This window comes from Peromyscus eremicus, chromosome 22 (assembly GCF_949786415.1).
Source record: "Peromyscus eremicus chromosome 22, PerEre_H2_v1, whole genome shotgun sequence".
Lineage (NCBI taxonomy): Eukaryota > Metazoa > Chordata > Mammalia > Rodentia > Cricetidae > Peromyscus > Peromyscus eremicus.
This window is the reverse complement of record NC_081437.1, coordinates 25268793-25291231: the sequence shown is the minus strand read 5'-3', so window position 1 is coordinate 25291231 and position 22439 is coordinate 25268793. Positions and strand designations below refer to the sequence as shown.

The window sequence follows — 22439 nt, the reverse complement described above, 5'->3', positions numbered from 1 at the left end:
ATACAATAAGTAGCAGAGCTGAGATTAGAACTCGGGCAGTTGAGGATGAGCTGAACAGTAGAGCATGTGGCGAGCAAACACAAGACGATGGTGTGGTCCCCAGCATGAGATGGAGAAAAGAGGAACTGAGGTTAGAACTGGGGCAGCCTGAACTCCCTGAACTGTATGACCTCCCAGCACACATGACAATATGAACTCCCTGAACTGTATGACCTCCCAGCACACATGACAATATGAACTCCCTGAACTGTATGACCTCCCAGCACACATGACAATATGCCCATGGTGTCTGTACTGCCACCTCTGAGGCCTAGGAATACTACCTAACCCAACGGTTTCTACAGGGACCATATGGAATATGCAGTATACCTATGATAAAACAATGACTGAAGAATGACAGAACAAAGCGTAATGACATACACATGGAAATTCCATTTAAAAAGCTCACTACTTTGTATGCTAACCTAAAAAACTAATTAAAAAATAAAAATGGGCAAAAAGGTCTCACTGTGTAGCCCTGGTTGGCCACTGCTATGTAGATCAAACAGCCTCAGACTCAAAGAGTTCCACATGTCTGTTCTGGGATTAAAGGCATGCGCCACCAAGTCTGGCTTTAGTGCTCTTTTACATACAACTGTCTTTTCAACTTTTCCTGGATGCTTGTCTTCATAGGAGGAAACTCACCCAGCCTGCTAATATTTGCTGCTTTAACTCCTCATGACTCCAAGCAGCAACCATGATCCTTCATGTTCACTCATTCAATAAATATGTAAGGGGAACAAAGACGAATACACAAACCCCTTTTAAAGGTGCTCCCAGCTTTCTTAATATTTAAGACCCCACCACCAAGAAAATCACAAACAATAGTCATTATTATTATAATTAACATTATCTGCAGAAATTAAATGTTTAATAAGTTAGTTAGGACATGCAATAACTTCTAAATCATGTTCAAATAACTTTCAAAACAAGGGATCACTTTAAATTTTAAAATATTAATGTACCAAGAAATTTCTAGAAATGAGATAACCTCAAAATGAAAAAAATCAGTAATGTATGTGATTCAAAGCCAATTTTTAAATAATTGATACAATTCTAGTTTTCTTACTTGGAATGCATCACTAACAGAATCTTAACTATTTGGTATTCTGCACCTGGAGGGAAGAAAACCTCCCAATTTTAGTCTATTTTTGCAAGCTTTATGGAAAGACAGAATAACAAGGTGGGGGCTGATGTCCAATATTTCCCTTAAAAGCTAATGTCCTCTTACACTGTCTGATAATCATGTTAGGAATCCATCAAAATTCCACCCATTTCCCCCGAACTCATCACTACACTAAAGGTGGATTTTCAGAAAGATTTCTGTTGTTTATTCTCTTCTTGCTACCAGCTCTGTCAAGCACATTCATAAACTAGTGAAGAGGGAAGAGTTTCCAATGATAGAGAACAACGAGTCAGGAATATCATCTGACTTCACATGTGTAGATACACACACATATCTATAAATGTACAAGCATACATAAAGAGCACAGCTTGTTCTATGGAGTAGGTCAATACTACAATTCTAAATGGAAGTAATTCAAACATGCTATATTTAGATACAATAAATAAAAACTAAATTCTAGAAATAGTCTACACTGATATTTGTCTCCAGTTTAAAATAATATTTAAAACAAATTTAAACAAATAACATTTAAAATAAATGATGTATACTCATTTAATGATGTATACTGACCTAGTATACATCATTTAAACTTCATCTCTAATTTAAATCTCTAACATACAATTCTTCTGCTGTTCTAAACAGAGCTGTAGCCTGGGTTTTACAAGTATAGTGCAATGCCGCCTCAGACTGTACAGACCCAACATCTAGCTCAGCAATTTCCTAACCATACGGTTGAAAGATTACTGAGCCCTAAAATTCTAAAAAGATAACAAAGCTCCAAGAAAATAGGGTATTCCTAGAGCCACTGGAGCTTTTTATTCTGTACCCTTCCTCTCCTTTCTGGAGTATGTATAAAGCCATTATGATGGGCTTCATAACTTCTTCCTCAGTCCATCTTCAGCACCCCGTAATTCAGAGGCTGAAACAAGCTGTCACCCTGTAATATCAACCAGTAGCAGCAGCACATATCTGAAGTAACCTCTTGCCTAGCACTGGACAGCCTATCCAGCATGTTCTCTCGATCTGCAAATTTATTCCGCTTTTGAAAAGCAGACTGCAAAGCACTGTGATTAAGATGGCTTTGGGAAGGACGGTTCTGCAGTGCAAAAGATCAGGAGCAGAGCTGCAGTTGCAAAAAAACAGGAGGCACTGACAGCCCCGTTAATCTCGTCAAAAACAAGAAAAAAAGAAAAGAAAAAGGAAGTGAAGCACCGAAGACTAAGTAACAGACAACAAACCATCTTGTTTGATAGAGCTGTGTGACAGGGTATAAAGGTTCTTCACCTGCACTGTCCAATATGGCAGCCTCAGCTACACGTGGTGTTAAGCACATGAAGTGCAGCAGTGTGGCTCACTTGATTTTTATTAGTTTAAACTGAAACGGAGACAGACAGATGTGGTTACTGTATTAGACAACAGCACTCAGAGAACCAAAGCAGCCTATGAAGTCTGTAGTTAGCCCCGGAGGGAGAAAACATAAACACGGCCAAATTAGATGAAAATGTCACAGCGTTAACACAAACCACTGGGTCCAGGGGTATTTTACAGGGAAGTCCCAACAGTCTCCGGCATCAAAAGATGAAACTGTGATGCATGAGTTACCAGAGGTGCGACACTGCTTTAGAAGTTTTGTGTTATACATGGATGTAGTTTTCAATAACATTTTAAATGCTGAATTGGACTTAAATTAGATATATGCAAGTTACTCAACTATTTTAATAGGCGAAGTAAAAGATAATAGAGTCTCTCTGCTATCAATTTTCAGAAGTTTTTTTTTTTTTTTAAATGACTATCGCCGGGCGGTGGTGGCGCACACCTTTAATCCCAGCACTCAAGAGGCAGAGCCAGGTGGATCTCTGTGAGTTCGAGGCTAGCCTGGTCTACAGAGCGAGATACAGAAAAGGCACCAAAACTATACAGAGAAACCCTGTCTCGAAAAAAACAAAAATAAAAAATGACTATCTTTATTCCTACATACCACTTCCTAATAATTTGAATCTTATTCACATGGGCATTTTTGTCATTGAATATTTTGTTTGTTACCAATCACTTTTATTTCTAATGCAATGAGCTATATAGTAAATATTTATGGAATGAAACAAAGACTGGGATCATACTACTTATGTGTTTATTTGATTTGTTAACCTTATTAATAGGCTGGCTGAAGTCTGTAAGTAAATTGTAAGTAAACTTTTTCATATGAGGCACAGAAATTCTCAAACCTGGAAGAACACTGCTGTCTTAAACTTATATATTACTCATTATGGAAAAATGATTATTATTTAAAAAGTGTCTGTGGCATCAATCCCTATAATCCTATACCATTTCCACAATGGGAACAACATCTATTTTAATCTTACATTTACTTACTGATTGATTGATTGATTGATTGATTGGAAGGGGCACAAACTAGGCAGTGTGTGGAAGTCAGAAGACAATTTGTAGGAGTCACTTCTGCACCATGTGGGTCTCAGCATAATTAGATAATATAAACATGAAGTAATATAAATATTTATAAAGGAAAACTTAATTTTATATTTGTATTACTAAATAAATCTTGTTGGCCTAATCTGTTTGCAATCATCTGTACAACTACAAACACCCTACTGTTCACCTAAGGACACTGCTTTTCGTCCTCCAGTTTCATGCATTAAGCAGACTATCCCTTTAGGTTATTCTCAATTGTTCAATGAGAAGCACATATTCCAAATACTATCAAAAATACTTCAAAAGAAATGTGGAATTTAATGCAAAATACTAAAAGAAGATACATGTATTGCTCTGAAATACTCGATATTTCAACCAGAATACTTCAGGTTTTACATTTCAAAAGTCAAGGAAAATCATCTACATAAATATTTCCAACAACAGGCTCACCACCACAACAAAAGCCCACATCCTCTCATCCTACCATTGGCACAAAGTTACTTACCGTTCATAGCTGTGGGAAACTGAGCCATCATGGTCCTGAATTTTTCTTGCAGCTCTCAGCCATCTGCAAAATGAAAACATGGTGCCATTAACACAACAAAGACAGATCACAGCTTAGTGCTAAGCTGTGGGACTGTCTGTCCCCTTTAGCACACACGCCCAACAAAAAACAACACAGAGCTCCTGCTGCTGCTGAACAGGCAGAATTCACAGTTGGGGATGAGGAGCGGATTCTGTTGGCGATAGTGCTGCCTTCAGTACATGACCGTTTAAAAGAAACAGTCTATGCAATAGCATATACAGAACACAGAAACCCTGGGCACTGATCAATACTTCTGTAGAAGTAAACTCAGGAGAGAGAAACAGCTGTTATGATTAGGGAAGAACTGATTTATGGAAATCAACTGCATAAATATATAAGTATATATAACATGGAGGTCAGGCAGGGGTGGTGCACACCTTTAATACCAGAACTCGGGAAGCAGAGGCAGGTGGATCTCTGTGAGTTCGAGGCCAGCTTGGTCTACAGAGCAAGTTCTAGTACAGCAGTACAGCCAGGAACCTTGTCTCAAAAAAAAAAAAAAAAAAAAAAAAAAAGAATAACATAGAAATCCCTAATTTGTTTTAAGCCCCAGCAAGAAATATATCCAAAATAAATGTAGTACTGCTTTTTAATTAAGCTCTACAGGTCTAAAAAATTAGTCTAAAAAGAGTGGAGGAGATAGCAAAGCGCAGACACACATAAAGGCACAGAGTTTAAAAGTAATTATCAAGCCGGGCGGTGGTGATGTATGTCTTTAATCCCAGCACTTGGGAGGCAGAGGCAGGCGGATCTTTGTGAGTTCGAGGCCAGCCTGGTCTACAGAGCGAGATCCAGGAAAGGCGCAAATCTACACAGAGAAACCCTGTCTTGAAAAACCAAAAAAATAAAATAAAATAAAAGTAATTATCAAGCCGGGCAGTGATAGTGCACTCAGGAGGCAGAGCCAGGCAGATCTCTGTGAGTTCAAGGCCAAACTGGTCTACAGAGCGAGTTCCAGGACAGGCTCCAAAGCTACACTGAGAAACCCTGTCTCAAAAAAACCACAAAAAAGAAAAAGTATCAAAAGGCATCCTAATTATTAAAGTACATGTATGTTTATTTAAACAAGTGAACTGGTAAGAGGGTTTTTGTAGCTAGCATCTCTAGGTTCAGATCTACTTGGCTCTATTCCTAACTGACCACAGAAAAGTTATTTAACTTTTTTTAAAGTCTTAGATTCCTTGTCTACAAAAATACTTCGGATCAGTATTTTTTTAAGTATTACATAAACCAATACACTGTCTGACACATAGTATGTATTCAGTAAATGACTGCTAATCTGTAAACATTCAGAGAATGTGAAGTATCATTTTGACACCCCCATTCATTATTTAAATGTAAATAAATACAAAATTCAAAATTTGTTCTAAGAATCTTGAAGATAGGACTAGTTAGGGACGTTAAAAAGACCAGTCAGTACCTCATCTAGTTAATCACATAATTTAAATATCAATAGTTTTAGGAACACTAGAAAAACACTTGGGTAGGTGATTTTAAACAAGGCAGTCAGGAAAGGTTCACATGAAGCTATCACCAGGAAAACTGGCTGTCTGTCAAACAGTACTGTTACAAGGTACCATTATATTAGTGAATTCAGTATGCTAGCACCTATGCTACCAACGATCCAGTCCTCTAACGACCTAGATAAATATGGTTACGTTTCATATTTATTTAGTGATTTGTAACCAAAAACAAAAACAAAAAAAAACCTGGTATATAAACCCAATTAATTTACTGACCAGAGAACTGACAGCTGCTTTTCCTCCTACAAAGCAAATTCATTCATCTATGACATGTTGTGGTGAGCAAAGGAGCAGTGACTAGAACAGTTATGGCAAAAAGCGTCCATCTTCCCAACAAAGAAAAGCCAGAACTGAGCCATAGGGATGCTAAACCTCCACAAAGGCTTCCCATGGTATCGGCAGTTTTACTCTATAATCCTGCCTCCCATCAAATACATGTTCTTCCATGGGAGACAATAAGCTGTCTAGCAGTGGAGCGACGATCACCTCTCATGCTTTTACTCCTTCTGGGTCGGTGGAAAGTGTAGCTAGAGTTTTCCTGCCTTGCCCACAGTCATGACAAATCTTTGTCACCCGCCAGTCCCACAGCCGCTCAGACCCAACCAAGTAAACACAGAGACTTATATTGGTTACAAACTGTATGGCTGTGGCAGGCTTCTTACTAACTGTTCTTACAGCTTAAATTAATCCATTTCTATTAATCTATACCTTGCCACATGGCTCGTGGCTTACCGGCATCTTCACATGCGGCTTGTCATGGTGGCGGCTGGCAGTGTCTCCTTCACCCAGCTTCCTGTTCTCTCAATTCTCCTCTGTTAGTCCCACCTATACTTCCTGCCTGGCCACTGGCCAATCAGTGATTTATTTATTGACCAATCAGAGCAACACATTTGACATACAGACCATCCCACAGCAGGAAAGTTTCCCATGAACATGCTGGTTTTCTTCACTCCTTTCTTACAAGACAAACTCCAAGCACCGGAGTTGTTTACAGAAAACTAATGCCAAAACTCTGATGGGTGACTGGATTCCTATGGAGGGCCCTGTGTTGAGCCTTACAGGAGGAGTAAGAATTAGTTCTAGTGAGAAGGCTAAAATCTTAAATTTAACTGTAGCAGACAGGTGTTTTAAAGGGGTTTATAGAGAGGAACATACATTTCATTTAAGATAGACAACCAATTATGAAGAAAAGGCAGAAACAAGGAGTTCAACCAGGGCAAGCTGAAACAAAGCCTGGCACCCCATCTTGAAGAGAGGCAGTGGGAAGAGAGGAGAGGGGCTAGAAAAACAGTCAAGTGTTCAAAATAAGTAGAACTCACCGATTCTCTGGAAATGAGTGACTATGTAATAAAGGAAACAAAGAGACAACTCCCAGAACTACAGTCTGTGAGGCTGGGAAAACGGTGGCATAACCCGCTTCAAAAGTTAGCACTGGAGGAAGTCTCGACTACCCATGACTACAACTACAACTTCCTTAAACACAGGACAATTCTACAAATAAATACAGCTTACTTCCTCCATGTAAATGATCATAAGCAAGGCAAGAGAAAAAAAGATGCATGACAGAAAGTTAATATCTGCTTGGACATGCAGTATCAACTGCTTCTGTCTTACTAGTTTCCTGTAATAGACAAGTTTTAAACAAGGGAGAAAGCTTGTCTAAAACATTATCTATAACATACTATGTAACCATATAAAGCAGCAAACACGGGTCAATGATGACTAGATAACAGACCAACAGGGAAGAGAATCTCATAAACAGAAAGCCTTTAATCAGTTAAGGTCTAAACTTACAAACCATCTGTCTAGAACTTTTGGATGGGTACCATGTACTCCATGAAGATAACAAAATGCCATGTGGTTGATACTCAATTATCACAGTTATAATCCAATGGACAGTGAGGGCAAGCCTCCTGGTGTTATAGAATCTTTTCCACCTTGTATGTAGAATTTACCTACCCATTCATGCATGTGAGCATCATACTGCAGCATTGATACACATATAAAGCATTTGGCTGACTCTGGTAGCATCTGATTTTCATAATAAAATTTGTGGGAATCAGTAAGCTTTTAAAGCATACCATTGCATCTGTTTTAATTACATTCATTTTCTGTCCCATTTTAGAATCATTAATTGTACCATGCTTAACAATTTTCCTAGTTTACTAGCAGATGTGCAGAGAATAATAATTGGGGCTGGAGATGGAGCTCAGAGATAGGGCACTTGCCTAGCACACACAAGGTCTTGGGTTCAATCCCCAGTGCTTCACAAGAAAAAAAATGTAATTGAAATTTTGAAAAATATGACAGATCACATAAGTCTGTTTCACATTTTTAAAATAATTGCTAACATTTGCTTAATGATTTCTATTAATTTAATACACCTCTATTAGCAACCTACCATGTGTCATGTTCAATCAATATTCATTAAGAACCCAATATTCCAGATCTGCACACAGAGCTTCAAATGCCAGGTTCTAGGTACCCTGTAATACATTCCTGCAAATCCTTACCAGGCAGCTGTCTTACTCACTTCACAGATGAAGGAATGGAGAAGTTAAATCACTTGCCCAAATTCGGTGTCCAGAAACACTGTGGAGATTCCAAGCCTATCTTATGCCCATGAGCCTCCCTGTAGGCTTTATGGCACCTTTTCTCTCTTAAATGAATATAATAATGATGAAAAGTCACACGTTCTTACAAGCAGCAGGCGAACTTAACACATTTTAGGGGAGAAGAAAAGTCTGCCCAGGCAGCCGCAACACTGACGGCTACATCAAATGAATGAGGAGTGCTGTTTCTGGTCTCTTGGCATAAAACTCTGAAGAGAAGGCTAACTAACCAGCTTCTCCTCAGCTGTACTCTTCGTGGGTGTCCAACAAGCACCCTGTTCTACTGTGCAGAGAGGATAATGTGTACCGACGGGCAGTTTGCGGTCGTGATCTGAACTGTTAAATACTGTGGAGAACTGGCAAGACACCTTTGAAGAAACCCTACCTGATGGATAACAGGTATGAGGCGAAGACTCGTTTGACTGAATTTAATCCAAATGTAATCTGGAGAAGTCACCAAATATAATTTTGGGATTGGGAAAGTATGTGGTCCTGATGAGAGAGAAAAGTGGAACTGCTAGACCTAAAGTTGGAGACACTTTATAATGGGTCGTTAAGACGCAGAAAAAAATTATAGCCATTTAAAATTAAAAGTGGCTCAGTAAAGATTGGGGGTTTGTTTGTTTAGAAGCACACAATCATAGAAAGGAAAAATTACAGCCATTTAGTCCAAAGTCCACCATTTTCAAGACAGAAAGACTAAAAGAGTTGTAGAAGCCCACAAGTTAGTGAGTGAGCAAAAATGGACCCAGACACCTCCAGTCCAGAGGACTGTTTGTGAAATTGTGCCCCAATCTGGCCACTCAGATCACTTGGAACTTTAACAGTTTATAGATATCCAGGATCATCACTTGAGACTGAGTCAGCAGCAAGTCATTATGTGCATTAGGAGAATCTTCTAGAATAGTTTTCCACCCTGAAATATTCTTACACAGCTACTACTAGTTTTGGTTTTCCCCCCCTAACCTCACTGGTGCTCCACTCCTGCTTAAACTCTCCCAGGAATTACAGGTTAGACTCTACGGTCATGGATGAAATGTGGTGTTCTTCAGAACCTCACTCCAATCTACTGCACCTATCACTTCCCCGATGGATGTGGACATCAACCTTTCTGGAAACAAGGATGCTTTCCAGAAAGCATCATTCCCTCATAAAGAAGTGTCGCCTCTGCCAGTCATCCTGCTGGCTTCAATGACACCTTTTTTAAAGAACTCTCTCCTCCCTGGCAGTTAATCACCATCCCCTATGTATGTCTGTAACACATGTTCATAATATTAATCTCATGTATCACACTGCACTTCAATTCCACATTACTCTTGTTTGCCTGTGTCACGTGCCCTAGGCAGAGGTCATTTTTATTTAGTTGGGTATGCCTAGTTCTTAAACCAAATCTTCCAAAGAAAATACCTTTAAATATTTGCTGAACAAGTTAATTTGGTAAATAAAATATATGGCTCACACAGAAACAAATGAACGGTAACAATGGCAACAAAGAAACCAACCAACCGAGAAGCAGGGAAGCAATGTCAGCTTGAACATGTCAGACTGGAGAGAGACGGCTTAGCGGGTGAAAGCACCTGCCGTGTAAGCCAGAAGACCCGTAAGCTCGATACCCAGAATCCATCACAGGAGAGAACCAACTCCCCAAAGTTGTCATCTGACTTTGATAAGTGTGCCCTGGCCCACACGCACCCACACACATGCATACATTATACATACACATGTGTACACATACATGCACATACACATTAGTAATAAAATAGAATTTTTAAAGACTGAATATATAGAGGAGAGCTGGTAGGAAAGAAGAGGATCCAAACTGCCTCCTTGAAATCCTCCAGACATCAGAGATATGGATATCAACCATACTGTCCCCTGCAACATGGCTCTTCTGTAACTGGTGGGGGATCTTTTTTCTAGTATACTTTTAGAGATAAAAATTTATTTATTTCTCATTAAATTCTGAGGCATTTTAAATTTTGAGTACAGAGGAAAACTTAAGATTCTTCAGTTCTACTTTGAATCATAATAGTTAAATAGTTTAAATAAATTTGACTAAAAGCCTGACACTCAAAAGCATGACGGTACAGTTCCTGAGGGTATGTATTTTAAATGTTATTACATTATCATTTATTTTGTGCACATTTGTGTATATGTGTGTGGATATGGGTGCGCACACACAGCAGCAGTCATGTGGAGGTCAGGACAATTCTCTTCTTCTATCATGTGGGTCCAGGGGAACAAACTCAAGTTGTCAGGTTTGGAAATGGGTGCCTTCATTCACTGAGCCACTTGCCAGCCAAGGTTGTTTTGTGTTTTGAGACAAAGTTTTGATATGCATCTCAGGTTGGACTAGAACTCATGATCCTTTAGACTTAGCCTCTAAGTGTGTAAGATACCACCTGGAGCAGTGACGTAAACCAACAGAGAAGCTCTAGGAAAACAGATGTGGATGTTAAATTTGGGAGACAAGTTGAAACATCAACGAACTTCAATTGTGAGCATACTTAATTTGACATCTTTAAAAGACATGTTGGTGTGAGTGACCAAGAAAATGGAAAGATCTCTGTTTGAGCTACAGACCCATATTTGATAGTCACTGGGTACTGGGTATAGTTACAATCATGTCAGGAAAAGAATGTATCAGGAACAAAGGAAGCCAGGCAAGGTGGCGCATGCCTTTAATCCCAGCACTCTAAGGCAGAGACGAGGATTGCTGTGAATTAGAGGCCAGCCAGGTCTATACAGCAGAGTTTCAGGGTCAGCCAGGTCTATATAGTGAGACCCTGTCTCAAAAACAAACACAGAAAAAAAACATTCCAAGGAGGAGTTCTCATTGCCAAAGGACACACAGATAAAGGCTACGCTATTGGTCTTAGCAACCTGTCAAGTTCAGTTCCAATTACAGTTCCAGTGGCTTCAAAAGTCACACTGAAGTGGATTATGCAGCAAAGGGAAGTGACGTGTGGGTGACTCAAGAAATATGTAGTTGCTGGGCATGGTGGTGCATGTCTTTTAATCCCAGTACTCAGGAGGCAAAGGCAGGGGGATCTCTGTGAGTCTGAGGCCAGCCTTGGTCTATATAGTGAGTTCTAAGACAGTCAGGGCTACAGAAAATGACCCTGTCTCAAAACAAAATAACACAAAGAGACAAAAACAAAGAGAAATGTTAAAGAAAGAAGAGGGGTGGGAGGAGCAGTACTGAGTTTTCAAGAAAGGGAAGGCGGGGCTAGACGGTGGTGGTGCACTTGGGAGGTGGAGGCAGGTGGATCTCTCAGAGTCCAAGGCCAGCCTGATCTACAGAGTGAGTTCCAGGACAGGTTCTATCTGGGAGGTGGGAAGGGAAGAAGGATTAAGGAGGATTATTGTACTTACTTTTTAGACAGGAAAACAAAACTATTTTCCTAGAGAAAATGAGAATCTCCAAAAGAAGTTAAAAGAAATATTATCTACGTAAGTGGAACTAGATAGCTCTTGGGCATAAAGTTACAACATGGGACAGAATTTCTGGCTCTGGGAATAAAGTTCAGGTATGGCAACAGGAATGATACTGGGATTCACAAGTATAGGAGCCGGAAGAGAGGAACAGAGAAAAAACAGATTTCCTTCTGCCACTCTTTTTTCTTGCCCTCTCTTCAAAGGGCGGGGGTGAAGAAAGACTAATTTCTTGGACTCTCCAGTATCTAAATGCAAATTTCTTTTCTGAGACTGAAAATGGGAAGGCCACATGCAAATCAGTTCCCAAGAATCAGCCACTCACCTATACATTCAAATCAACCTTTGCCCTAAACTGTCAGACATTTGTTAAATGAGTGAACGGAGGAGATATAGACAAAGGTAAGCAATACCTCAAAAACAGAAGACTCCTGTAGTTTGGGAAAATAAATGATAAGTTATTCACACTTAATAAGTAACAACCTAAGGAACTACAACACCTACTGATAGAAATGTAAACAAACACAACAATGTTTTTGAAAAAGCTTAGACTACACATCTTCTCACACACATATTTAGTAAAAGTCCACTATCAAGACAGCAATCATTAATAAGTTTGAATATATTTTTCCAAATATTTTCTTATTTACATACTAGGGAACAGTTAGAGAGAGAGAGAGAGAGAGAGAGAGAGAGAGAGAGAGAGAGAGAGGGAGGGAGGGAGGGAGGGAGGGAGGGAGGGAGGGAGGGAAGAAAAAGAAAAAAGGAAAGTGTACACTTATGTGACATGTTTCCAAAGATGAATCCTACTCATGGAAAGTGGGTTAGAGTGTATAAACATTGCATTTTAATAGATATTACCAAATAGCTTAAATTGTACTTCATCTATAAAGTCTCTCAATATAGCCTCATGGCATAATACCAATAGATGAGGCCCAAATACAAACCCCTAACTCTGGTTTAATTCGGAAAGACATTTAGACTCTTTAGCTCTTGTCTCTTAACTAAACTTCCTATCCCAACAAACGTAATTGCAAGAACACACTACACTGAGCTGGGCAGACAATTTAGTGGGTAAAATACCTGGTGCGCAAGCATGAGGCATGAGTTTAGACATCTAGCACCCACGGATGTGCCAGGCATGGCAGTGGGGCCTGTGACCCCAGTGCTGGGGCAGGGTTGGGGACAAGGAAATGTATCCCAGGAATCTGAAATGACAATGTCCTGGTTCAGTGGGAGACCCTGTCTCAACAACTAACATGGACACAGGAAGACACTATTGTGTGTCACACACACACACACACACACACACACACACACACACAGAGAGCTGCACACAATCTGAAACATGACATTTTATTAAGTAGACAATGGGGTGTCCTGCAGACCTCTGTTGTGATAAAGTACCCTGAACTTAAGGGTACTTTAAGGCAACTTAAGAAACGGTTTACTCTGGTTCAGGATCCTCCCAAGAGCTGAGATTGCAGGCCTGCTTTACTGTGCCCTAAACTAGGTATCTTCCATATATTCATCTTGTATATATTAGTCTACGGGATAAATGAAAAATGTCTTTTCTTTTTACTCTTCTCTTTTTAAAAAGAAACAATAGAAATCAGTGTTAATATAAGTATAAAATGTCTGGGATCTTTTATACTTTTTAATTATCTTCACAATCCAGTATATATTATTTTATAATTGTATTAGTCCAAGAGTAATGGGAAAAAAGTCAACTCAAGACAACGTCAGTGATGCAGGGTCTATCCACATATGGGCATGTACAGTAGGAATTTTTCAATGCTAGCAAAACACTGTACAGATGAGATTTAAAAAAAAATTAGTCCTCAGTAAGACCTAAATAATTTTAGTTTATGAACTCTAAATTTCAATAATTCTTGATAAGTTAGATTCGTAATAAGTAGTAACACACAAATACCAAAGACTGGGAACAGAAGAACAATAGCCCTGAGAATACTGAGATGAATTGCATGTTGGGTTCATCACCCATCAGGAAAAGGCTCATGACCTGATGATATCTTGGACCATAATGGAGACCAATATCTAATCCAAAAATTTTCAGTAGTTATTTTCACTGTGAAAATATTCTATGTAGTGGCTCACCAGAAGTACAAAATATATCCTCCTGAAGTAGAACCTTCATACACTGCTGGTGGGAGTATGTTTCCACCATACTCCCACCATTGTTTTTTAGAAAACAATGTGGAAAGCTCCTTCAAGTGTTAAACATAGGTTGTCATAGAAATCAGCAATTCAACTCTAAGCATAAGCTTAAAAGAAATACATGTTCACACAAAAACCTGTACACAACTTCTTATAGTACCATTATTCACATTAGCCAAAAAGGTACAAACAACCCAAATACCTATCAAACAATAGAGAAACAAATGTAATCTACACATATAATAAAAGACTATTTGGGCATTAAGGAATGAAATGAGATCTCTTTCCTTTTTTCCCCATCAAGTTATATAAGTTGTCAACTTGACAGAGTCTAGAATCATCTGAGAGACCAGTCCCTGAGCACGACTGTGGAGGATGATCTTGATTTCAGTAATTAAGGTGCAAAGACCCACCCACTGTGGGTGGCACCATTCCCTTGTCAGGATCCTGAATTACATAAGTAATGAAAAGGGACTGAGAAGCAGCATGAATTCATCACTCTCTGCTTCCTGGTTGTGGATACAACGTGATCAGATGATTCCCAAGCATGTGCTACTTGGACTTCTCCACCAAGGTGGACTGGACCATTAACCTTAGGACCACGAGCAAGAATAAAACCTTTCTCCTTTACGTTGCTGTTGTCAGGGTATTTTGTCAGAGTGTGTGTTGGGGGGAGGGGGATCTAAGATATTGGTATATATAAAAGCTACTAATTTTTATATTTTGATTTTATATCCTACAACTTTACTAAAAGTGTTTATCAAGTCTACACATTTTCTAGTAGTCTGTGGGATCTTTTAGGGAAGAATCTGAGAATAGAAATAATTTGTTTTTCTCCTTTCCCATTTGTGTTCCTTTAATATCCTCTTGTTTTATTGCTCTAGCTAAGACTATATTGAATAAGAGTGGAGAAAAGTGAGGAATCCTCGGGCTTTGCCCAATTTGAGTAATGTTGGCTACAGGTTTGTCATATACAGTCCGTATTATGTTTAGATATGTTCCATCTATTTCTATTTTCTACAGAACTTTTATGATGAAGGCAATGTTGAACTTTGTTAAATGCTTCTTTATCTATGAAGTTGATCATGTGATTTTTTTTGTCCTTAAGTTTACTTATATGATACATTTGTTGATTTGAGCATGTTGAACTATCCTTGCATACCTGGGATGAAACCAAGTTGGTCATGATGTATAATCTTCTTACTACATCCTTGAGTTCAGTTTGCAAATATCTTCTTCAGGGTTTTTATATCTCTGCCCATCAAGAAAATGTGTCTATACACTTCTTTTGGTTGTGTCTTTATCCAGCTTTGGTATCAGGGCAATATTGGCATTGTAATTAGTTTGGTAGTATTCCTTGCCTTTCTATTTTGTGAATAGTGTGAGACATGTTGGTATTAGATTTCCCTTCAAAGTTTGGTAGAATTAAGCAGTGAATCACCTGAAAATATATTACTCAAATAGCTTCAAAGAAAAATGAGAAACAAACAATCTGGAAGGCAAAAGACCTCTACTGTTCCAAAACAGCTGTGATAGATGTATAACTTATGAACACAGATACTAAAAACCATAGAATTAGGAACTTTAAAATGGTGACATTTACTGGAAATGAATTAAAAAGCTGTTATTCTAAATAATCTAATATTCTTCACATTTCATACAATGTGTTTTAAGAGTCTAGTCTTTATTTACAAACCAAGGTTGAACTATCTAACCCTCCCCTCTGCTTCTCTCTTAGGTGCCTGCAGAACTACCTACCTTGTTGGTGACATTTCTACTTATGAAAGCTTTCTTTCATTTCCATTTCTTCATGTACATAATATCTAGTATTCTAACTTCTGTTTTCAAACTTGCCCACCTCTATAAAATTGTCAATCTCTGTGATTGTCTCTTCATTTTCATATACCTAATATCCAGCTGTCAGCCATAAGGTACATACTAAAATATTCTTTAAGCACAAACTCCCAAGAGATTAGCATACTTTCAATTGCACAGAGGACAAGCAGGCTACAGTTACTTTGAAAATAGATCACCTAACTCTAGTTGAATCCCAGTACACATACTTTAAAGGTTTTTGGTCTTATCCACAACATACATAGAATTTCTTAATCCATGTGTGTAGCTGGACCAAACTGCAGGGTTACTTTAAGGCTAATATATCATATCTGTAAAACATTTGGCACGTTGAATGTTCATATATAATAGATATTATAATTATTAATACATTATTTCAAATAGTTATTCATCTTTATTTCATTGAAGCAAATTAGTTATGCAAAAGTATTAAAAAAAAGAGTATGTTTTTGACCCCAAACACTCAAAGCATATTGATCTCTAAAAGCTTCTAATGTTACTAACAAATGTTAACTAACAAAGCAACAAGAAGTCAAGAGGGCCTAAAATGATGAACTAATACTGACTGAGTACTCAACCGCATGCTGAAGCCTGAAACTACTTATGGAGGAGCCAGTCAACACCCCTGAACAAGACAATTCACCCACACAATGGGGGGACACACCTAAGAATAGCATGTGACTCATTCTCTGCCCAGACAGGAGGGCAAGGGCCAGGCCACTCTGGAGCCTAGTCTCATGTGTCTTGTGAAGAGTAAATATTTAAACAAAACAATTGACTCGGGTTGAATAAAATGTATGCAGGGAAAAACTTGAATAATATGCTCGACTTTCAAGTAAAATGTGACTTCTATGAAACAATTTAATTTTCAAAGTTTTAAACCTTTATAAGAAAACACAAAGGAAAGAATAAACAGTCATTGACAAAACTATTTGAAAGTTGTAGGGGTTTTGTTTTGTTTTTCTTTTGTTTTTTGAGACAGGGTTTCTCTGTGTAACATCCCTGGCTGTCATGAAACTCACTCTGTAGACCAGACCGGCCTCGAACTCACAGAGATCCACCTGCCTCTGCTTCAAGTGCTGGGATTAAAAGCATGTGTCCCCACTGCCTGGCATGTTTTTGTTTGTTTGTTTGTTTGTTTAATTAATTAAAATGTAATCCAAATGGGGGAAATAACAGAGAGAAGACAGCCAGTTAATACTTTTAATGTATAAGAAGATATTAAAATGGATAATAAAAACATTAAGCCTTCAATTAATATACAAAAATAAACCTTATTAATAAATGTTAAAATCACTAATAATTAAGAAAATGAAAATTAGCCAGGTGTGGTAGCACATGCCTTTAATTTCAGCCCTCCAGAGGCAGAGGCAGGTGGATCTCTGGGTTCAAGGCCAGCCACCTGGTCTACAGATAGTAGTTAGAAGACAGCCAGGGTTACACAGAAAAACCCTCTCAAAAAAACCACTTGTGTATACACACACACACACACATACACACACACATACACACACACACACATACATACACACACACACACACACACACACACACACACACACGAAAGAAAACAAAATTTACGCTGGGCGGTGGTGGCGCATGCCTTTAATCCCAGCACTCAGGAGGCAGAGGCGGGCAGATCTTTGTGAGTTCGAGGCCAGCCTGGGCTACAGAGTGAGTTCTAGGAAAGGCGAAAAGCTACACAGTGAAACCCTGTCTCAAAAAAAAAAAAAAAAAAAAAAAAAAGAAAACAAAATTTACATTTTGCATCGTTTCTACTCATAAAGTTATCAAACAAAAACAAAATCCCAACTTTCACCCTGGCTAATACCCGAGCCAGAAAACATAAGAAGAACTGAATGCAGGCATAGCATCTGGGAGTACAAATGATGTAACTTTTCACAAGGCACCTGAAAACATACATTAAAAATCCTACTTGAGCCGGGCAGTGGTGGCACACACCTTTAATCCCAGCACTCAGGAGGCAGAGCCAGACGGATCTCTGTGAGTTCGAGGGCAGCCTGGTCTACAGAGCAAGTTCCAGGACAGGAACCAAAACTACACAGAGAAACCCTGTCTTGAAAAACAAACAAAACAATCCTATCAACATCCATACATCTATAACCGACATGTCAATAACTTCACTTCTGGAAGCCTGTCGTAGGAAATAACACTAAGAATAAAAAATGCCTTCTTTTTTTTTTTTTTTTTTTTTTTTTTGGTTTTTTTTTCGAGACAGGGTTTCTCTGTGTAGTTTTGCACCTTTCCTGGAACTCACTTGGTAGTCCAGGCTGGCCTCGAACTCACAGAGATCCGCCTGGCTCTGCCTCCAGAGTGCTGGGATTAAAGGCGTGCGCCACCACCGCCCGGCTAAAAAATGCCTTCTTTATAAAGATACAGAAGCATTAGCAAACACAGAACTAGTATCACAATGGTAACAGTATAACATGGAGTCAAATATGTTGCTGCCTTTCAAAATCAAATTCATATGCAGGTAAATCGATATTGCGTTAAGTAAAATAAGCCAGATTCAGACAAATACTACAAGTTTCTTTCATATAGGGAAAAACATAAAATATGTATATGTGGCTTTGGGAATTTATACCTGTGTTTATGGGTCACAAAGCTAGGGTCTGGAAGAAAACATGTGAAGAGATAGAAAGCAGGTGAAGGAGTGCATGCAATCGAAAGCGGACAGGGAATCAGCCAGAGGGAGGGAGGGCGACAGGGGACAGTGGGGGAAACGAAGACAAACATAAGCCATATGTACGAAGATGGTATGATGAAACTCATTACTTTGTATTTCAAATAAAAATTAATTTAAAAAATACGATGAAGCTTCCAAAGCCTGTACTACATGTTTTTACATGTTGCCATGGTTACCTTGTTATCTGTGATGTCACCATTTCAAGGATCACAGCAGGAGAGTCTCAGGCTCACATACACTCACCAATCATGATGCTGGCCCAAAATAAATCAACTTCTGGTGTTTGCTTTGATTTATTTAATTATATTTTAAAGGAGACGTTACTAACCAGTTTCGTAAGCCCCATGTAAATGTTTAAAAAATTGAAATTTTAATTATTTCAAAAAGAGAATATGCAGTTTCCCAGCCTGTTCCCTTGTTCTAAGCAGTCCAGAACAACAGACCCTCGCTAAATCTATCCAAAGATAAGGCTGACTATGACTGTTACATTTATTAAGAGATAGTGAGATTAAGCATGTACACCCCTTTGCCTTTACAGATCTGTGCATAAATATTACATAAAATATCCACTTTTTTTTTTTTTTTTTTTCTCGAGACAGAGTTTTCTTATTTAGCCTTGGCTGGCTAGCCTGGAACTTGCTATGCAGATCAAGCTGGCCTCGAACTCACAGAAGTCCGCCTGCCTCTGCCTCCCCAGGGCTGGATTAAATGAGTGCATCAGCATACCTGGTAAATCTCTACTTTTTAAGGAAAAGGAAATGCAGGTTTAATGAGACTATTACATCCTAGATCGTAAGCAACAAAATTATGTTCTTAACTTCAACGTGCAAGGCACATGCACGCGCGCGCGCGCGCGCGCGCACACACACACACACACACACACACATGCACACACACACACACACACACACACACACGGGGCATTCACTCGTGCACTCGAAGTAGACACTAAAATATGACTATCACTGGAAGATAAACTTGGAACATATTTTTATCTTACTAAGTTTCATCAATTGGCATGTACTACTTTCATAAAGAAAAAAATATTGAACAGGTGTTGTGGAGCATGCCTGTAACCCAAGCCTTTGAGAGGCAGGGGCAGGGGGAATCATGGTAAATTTGAGGCTAGCCTGGTCTCCACAACAAGTCCTTGGCCTGTCTCAAAAAACAAAAACAAAACCAACAAAAAATTAAGCTGAGAAGAAGTTAAATTTAAGAAGTTTAAAGACTTGGAAAAGTAGTTATATTAAATGACATAAACTATATTGTTAATATAGATAAAGTACTTGCCCTCTTTCAAGACCAGCCATCAGTATATCTCAAAATTAAACTAGTAAATTAAGAGTAGAATGTCTCTTATCAAAGACAGTAAAACAGAAATGAGAAGCATAATCTAGGCTGGTAAGAAAGAGCTGCCGTCTATGCAAAAGCTCTAACCTCAGAAAACCGTGACTATCACAAAGACTCCAAAGGCAAGAGCTCAGGGTTTTTCTCTGGGACTTTTGGCAAAGGCTTCCAGTTCACCAAACTTCCCCAAGTGTTTCAGAATCTTAGCCAGATAATGTCAGAACTCTGAGTTCTTCACTGTATTAGTAAAAGGTCTAAGAAGATAAATCGACCCCTGTTCTATGGAGTAGAGATGGACACTCAGAAGGAAGACTGAGAATCCTGAACACGATATATAAAAAAAAAAAAAGTATACTGGGTCAGTTGGCTGGAGCAATGTGTGCTTGTAATCCCAGCTACTGGGAAGGTATCAAGTGGGGAGGGGGTGAGGGGAGTCACTACTTGTAGCCAGGAGTTTGAAAACAACCTGAGCAACACAATAAGACCCTTTCTAAAAGTAAACAGAACAAAACAAAACAAAAAACCACACGACCGAAAGAGAAAAAACCCACACCCTTACCCACACGCACACACTGGGGGGGAGGCAAGCAGGGCTTTCTTCCTCGGCTCTCCCAGGAGCAGGGCTGTACTACTCAAAGTCATGCAAACAACGCACTGCACACATAACTGGACCTCACAGTGGTGGTCTCACTCCGATTCAGTCTCTGGACTTCTCCTCTTTTCCCACTAGCTTTCAGAGCAGTTTCAATGTAGCTTCCTCAGTCCAGGTTTCCACTTCATATACTCTGGAAGGAGAGTCACTTCTTTCTGGTTGTAAGCATGTGCACGTGTGTGCGCAGGTACTCAGCTTTTTATGTGGGTGCTGGGGAGACAAACTCAGGTCCCCAAGCTTGTGGAGCAAGCCCTTTAGCAACTGGGCCACCTCCTAGCCTTCCACTTCTTGACCCCACCAGCATCACGTGAGCACCTTTAATTCAAGTCAGTGTACCTGCCCAGTCATTAGATGGGTAAGAAAAGAGAATGGAAAAGAAGAATGCACCACAAGTCAGGCCTGCATGTAAGCGCTATGGGAACAGAAGGCCAGAAGGTGAGTACCTGACTTCGCCTTGAGAAACTGGAACGTTATTAGATGAGTAATCTCAGAGGAAATGACTCCTAAATTGAGGAATGAGTACTAAACAATAGGTCCAGACAGCAGGTTACTGCAATTTTTAGGACTGAGAACAGAAACAGGCAAAGGCAGAGAGGAAAAACCTAAGACTTTAAAATTAGACAATGTCAAGGCTCATGTCTTTTATCCCAGCACTCGGGAGGCAGGTGGATGCTGTGAGTTCACGGCTCGCCTGGTCTCCATAGAGAGTTCCAGGGCAGCCAGACAGCCAGACAGCCAGGGCTATATAGTGAGACCTCGTCTCAAAAAAAAAAAAAAAAGGGATGTTGTAAAAATTAAATGAGTTATTAGATGTAAAACACTTAGCATATACAGCATATACTTAGCATAAACTTATGGAGAAGAGCTACAGAGATATTAACTACCATTGTTATCATTTTTCTTAAATCCATAAACAAAGCTAAAAAACAACTTGGAAAAATGTATAACTATCTGGAAGATATACTATTCTTAACATACAAAGAATTCTGAGAACAAATAAGAGAGCCGGTGATATGCTTCAGCTCTCAGAATGATTTTCCACCATGCACAAAGCTTCGGGCTTGACCCCTAACACCACACGAACCAGGAGAGAGGCACATGGCTGCAATCCCAGCATGAAGGAGGTGGGGGGAGGTGGATCAGAAGTTCAACGTTATCCTTGGCTACACAGTAAATCTGAGGCCAGTCTGGGATACAAGAGACTGTCAAAAGAGATCAGAAAAAAAGGAAGGAGAGGGAAGGGGAGGGAAGAGAGGAGAAGAAGGGAGAAATGAACAAAGTAAACATGCTAATGAAAAGGCAAAGAAGTGGAAATGAACGTTTTTCAAGGTAAATGGAAAAAGGACGATCTGATACTAACACTCAGAGGAAGAAAAGTTAAAGTAGTTTTAATGGGTTAGCGTAGTTTTTAAAGGCAAAGCTTTCAAGAATGTGGGGAAATAAGATGGTTTTATTTACACACTCACACTAATGAATTTTCCTGTAAGGTGACCTGATAGTATGTTTACAGGGGCAGTAAGACGTGTCCAGACCTTTTGATCCGATGTCTACCACTTGAAATTTATTCTGGGGAAATGCTCACAATCATGAACACAAACACAGCTACAGGATGTGAACTACTATGGCAAGACATAGATTACACGCTACCTTAATGCTACAGAAGCAATATGATAGCGATCATAAGCAGAAGGGAAGGTCAGATCCAGATCTTAGGTCTATGGCTTATCAGTGTGTGACCCTGGGGAAGTTATTATCTTCCACTTGCTCAAATTCCTCAATTCTAAGGTTCTTACAGTCTGAAGACCAAATGAATTTATGCAAAGTGTCCCCAAAATAACGAAGATATAGCTACTGCTCTATAATGTTAGACACTATTACTAATACTTGGTAGTAGGGACGCACTATTCACCAATAAAAGTATATTGTGGATATGTGCATAGCGGAAACAGAGCC

General features: G+C 39.2%; 1 protein-coding gene across 3 annotated transcripts in view; it reads right to left on the bottom strand.

Moving 5' to 3' along the window:
• The window catches only part of Itsn2 (intersectin 2), a 119463-nt gene that overhangs the window by 90785 nt on the left and 6239 nt on the right, over window positions 1–22439 (bottom strand). For all 3 annotated transcript variants that reach the window (XM_059248575.1, XM_059248573.1, XM_059248574.1), the window contains exon 2: window positions 4098–4160. In XM_059248575.1, coding sequence (XP_059104558.1) covers window positions 4098–4128 — 31 coding nt within the window. In that variant the 5' untranslated portion in view covers window positions 4129–4160. The remainder of the gene's footprint in view (window positions 1–4097; window positions 4161–22439) is intronic.